The sequence below is a fragment of the Bombus affinis genome, chromosome 3, assembly GCF_024516045.1.
Source record: "Bombus affinis isolate iyBomAffi1 chromosome 3, iyBomAffi1.2, whole genome shotgun sequence".
In the NCBI taxonomy this organism is placed as follows: Eukaryota; Metazoa; Arthropoda; class Insecta; order Hymenoptera; family Apidae; genus Bombus; species Bombus affinis.
This window is the reverse complement of record NC_066346.1, coordinates 2986207-2989942: the sequence shown is the minus strand read 5'-3', so window position 1 is coordinate 2989942 and position 3736 is coordinate 2986207. Positions and strand designations below refer to the sequence as shown.

The 3736-nt window shown below is 31.7% G+C and overlaps 1 protein-coding gene across 1 annotated transcript; it reads right to left on the bottom strand.

The window, feature by feature from the left end:
- Positions 1-145: 145 nt before the first annotated feature.
- Positions 146-2414, bottom strand: LOC126914461 (probable ATP-dependent RNA helicase DDX28). Its single transcript, XM_050718473.1, has 7 exons — positions 2193-2414; positions 1902-2120; positions 1510-1824; positions 1179-1436; positions 976-1092; positions 515-906; positions 146-428 (listed from the first exon to the last, which is right to left on the bottom strand). Exons 1-7 carry the CDS (start codon positions 2265-2267, stop codon positions 194-196), a joined length of 1611 nt encoding a protein of 536 aa, XP_050574430.1. The 5' UTR covers positions 2268-2414; the 3' UTR covers positions 146-193.
- Between the last annotated feature and the right edge of the window lie 1322 nt (positions 2415-3736).

The window sequence follows — 3736 nt, the reverse complement described above, 5'->3', positions numbered from 1 at the left end:
GGCGATAACACTTGGATAGATTCTTCGACCCTATCCACATTCGTTGCAAGGGCTTCACAGAAGACTTTTCGTATCAGTGAACGTGTATCGCGAAAATAGACAGAATGGAAAGAAAATAATAGAAGTGACTGAAAAAGCGGTAAAATTTTATAACAAGCAAACGTCTTTTTTTTTTATTCATAATATATAAATTTCAGTATGGAATATTTTCGACTTCGTCCAGATCTTCGATCATTTCCTCTGTAAAATTGTATTCTGTTTCTTCTTCCTCTTCGTCTTTCCTATCCAGAAGGTTAAACACAGGTATTGGTTTCATTTTTCTAACTGCCATTTCAATCTTTTGAACTACGACGATTTCGCTCGGTTTGGAAATAAAATTCGTTACTCTGGACACGCCTATAGTACCTACTCTGCCAGCTCGACCGCATCTAAATAAAATGTATAATACTTTACCATCTTTCTCAAATAAAACATTTAGAATTTAGAACGATCATCACTTATTTAAATTGAATACCTGTGTATGTAGCTGGACGTGTCTAAGGGAAAATCATAATTTAAAATGTGATTAACCATTATCGTATCTAAACCTTGGGATCCTCCGTTCGTTGTAGATAACACCATTGTTTTGCCATTTAGGAATTCCCCGTATTTTCCTCGTCGTATATGTAATGGCATATCGCCATTTAAATTTGTAACTTTGACACCGCATTCGTTTAAAAATATGGAAATCCAATAGGAGGTACTATTTCGATTGCTGAATACAATTACACGCTGTTTATTTAATGTTTTGCTTTTTATATATTTCACAAGCTCCATGGGCTTTTGGCTTGAAATTAATCTTACAAACTTTTGTGGAATCAGTATTCTATGTAATTTTTCCGTTGTTACATGTTCCAAAGAATTTATCTATAAACATAAAGTTATTACAATCCTTTAAAATGAAACTATTTTACAAATAATTCGGATACTACTTACATTTATGATATCGCTCAGCACAGTTTTAAGACCTGACGGAATTGATGCAGAGACTAAAATAAGTTGGGCTGTATCGGGAAATTCATTCTCAGTTGTATTGTAATGATGATATCCAATCTATAGAAATTAAAGTAGTTACTAAAAAGTGTTATCGTGCATAATTATTTCATGGAATGCTTTATCTATTTTTTTATTCTACATACCGGTATTCTCTTCAGAAATATTTTCAGCTTTGTCGCAAAGGAAGAATGAAGCAAAGAATCTGCTTCGTCTAACACAACAAATCTTACAAATGCGAGATCATATACACCAAACGTTGTCAATTTACTAATGACTCCAAAACTACAAACAAGAATATCAATGTTTCCCACAGGAGGATCCGATAGCATCCTTTTTGTCCTCCCACCAGTGACTATCTTTGTTTTAATATTAAGGTGCTTAGATAGTTTAATTAGTTGCAACTAAGAAAAAGAATGTATTTTTTAAATACTCTTCTTATAAATGAAGGGATTATATTAAATTATTACTACAAACCCCGATTTGTACTGTTAATTCCCTTGAAGGAGTTACGATTAATCCTAGTGGTGTATTCATATTTCTTTTTTCTTCTTTTTGTTTCCATAACAAAGTTTTAGTTATCAATGGCAGAAGATAAGCTAATGTTTTCCCACATCCTGTTTCTGCTGCTATTAATACATTACATTCTTGAAGAATTTTTGGTATTCCAAGCTTTTGGATTTCTAAAGGTTCGTATATATTTAAATGTTCTAAATTATTACATAAAGAAGCATTTACATCAAGATCCTGAAATGTTTCAGAACCAACTTCCTTATTTGTTTCCGCAACATCCTGAAAAATTAATTACGATCAGTAAAAGAATTACAATAATATAGCTATAGATAAAAATTATTATAAACAAAAGATACATTGTTGTGAGGATATATAAAGAAGTAATCGCCTTTAGACTTTCTGTTTTTCCAGCCATGACTGGCCAATATCGGTTTTTCTTTGGAACGTGTATCATCTTTGTAAAAATTATACATCTGCTTTTTACATTTTATTATTGGTGTTTTTGTTTTCTCATCTTTTACTTCATTATTAGCGATGTCGTTTTCTTTTCGTCGAATTTTAACTACCGCCCTTGCCTAAATTAAAATTTATAAGTGGTTAATTATAAACATACTAGGTAAAATAAGGCGGAAGGCAAAACTCATTACATAGTGTCGTGTAACATTTAAAAATGTTGCATTAATTTTAGTTTTGCAACCCACGTGACAAAACTGAAACAACATCTAGTACAATTTATGTAAAACGAAAATAGCTTCTATATAAGTTTTTAAGTAATTTTAAACAACATTAACCACATATTAACATCTACAATGTGGCCATATTAAAACTTTAAATATCATAGAAAAAATACTAGTATAGATGGCACACTTGTACACATTTTTACTAGAGACGAGATGATATTTTATGGAAATTGGTGTTATGCGTTCTGAGAAACTGATTGCGTTCGAAAAATCAGAAATTTTATCATATCGCGCCCTCTACCATTGACTAATTGTAACTACAGGATAGACCTGACATTCAACCACTCGTGCCAGTTTTGTCGTGTCCAATCTTACTATTTTCACATCGTATGTGATTCTATCGATGCAAGTATACATATGGTCATATAAACAAACCGTGAAAAATTAACATGTAAGACAACGATGATCTCGTTTTTGCGAGACAGACAAAGATGCATAGAGCCTTTCTGTTTTTATCTGAAACATTCATAGTATCTCATGGATGCGCAAAACGTAAACCTTATTTTCCGTGTTGATTTTTCACGACTCAATTCTCGGATGGTTTCTTTTATGCTTTCGCCATATGTTATGTTAACATTATTAGTTTATACGCATTGCTTGCATTCTTTGTTATTATCGCAGACAAAGTATAATTTATTTCATTTCCTTCTCATAGCTTTTTACTTTTTCTCGTCTCTTTCTACATTTTGTCTCTTCTTTCTATCTCTCTCTTCACTTATTTTCATATTTCTTCCTCCTCTCTCTTCCCTGTTATTATAATTATTAAAAATATAATTTTAATTGACTTTATTTAATCAAATTAAATCATAATACGTACGAGTAATTTGTCCAACGAGACGAGGCAGTAAACGTAGACGAAATTTGATTACTGCGACTGCCAACAAGTAACATTTGAATGTCAACCGCAGTAATTATATTTTGTTTACGTTTACAGCCTCGTCTTGATGAACACATTATACCTAATTTCTATGTACGCTGTTGCAAATTGTGGAGGGTGTAAGAGACACTCTGATTTTGTCAAGGTCGATGTTTTAGAACTTGAGACACGCAGTTCAATATAATGACGGGTCTATCTTGTAGTTAGTCAATGCCTCTATGATTTAGAATTTAGAATTTAAAACGGTGAGTTGTATCAAAGACGATTTATCATCTGTGGCGCATACCTACATCGTACATCTCTAAGTATGACAACAGATGTCGCTCGTCCAATGTTATATCTGTTAATTTATGAAGTACTTATCGTTTTTTTTTAAATATGAATTTAAGAAATCGTATTTTATTTTATATATTTATATATATATATATATATTTATATATACACTTCGCATGACAACTGTTGACTTGCCAATCGTACCATCATGGAGGGTCTCAATGACTAGTGTTCTTATGAGGTTTTGTACAAAATCTCATATTTCATTCGATTTTCAAATACCTAACATCAAAACGAACGT

What these genes read in the sequence shown, in the direction of transcription:
- LOC126914461 (XM_050718473.1), bottom strand. Translation starts at nt 2,267, where the DNA reads ATGTTGTTTCAGTTTTGTCACGTGGGTTGCAAAACTAAAATTAATGCA. An exon ending in TAAATGTTACACGACACTAT is followed by an intron (nt 2,121 to 2,192) that starts GTAATGAGTTTT and finishes ATTTTAATTTAG; the next exon opens with GCAAGGGCGGTAGTTAAAAT. An exon ending in ACGTCCAGCTACATACACAG is followed by an intron (nt 429 to 514) that starts GTATTCAATTTA and finishes CATTTTATTTAG; the next exon opens with ATGCGGTCGAGCTGGCAGAG.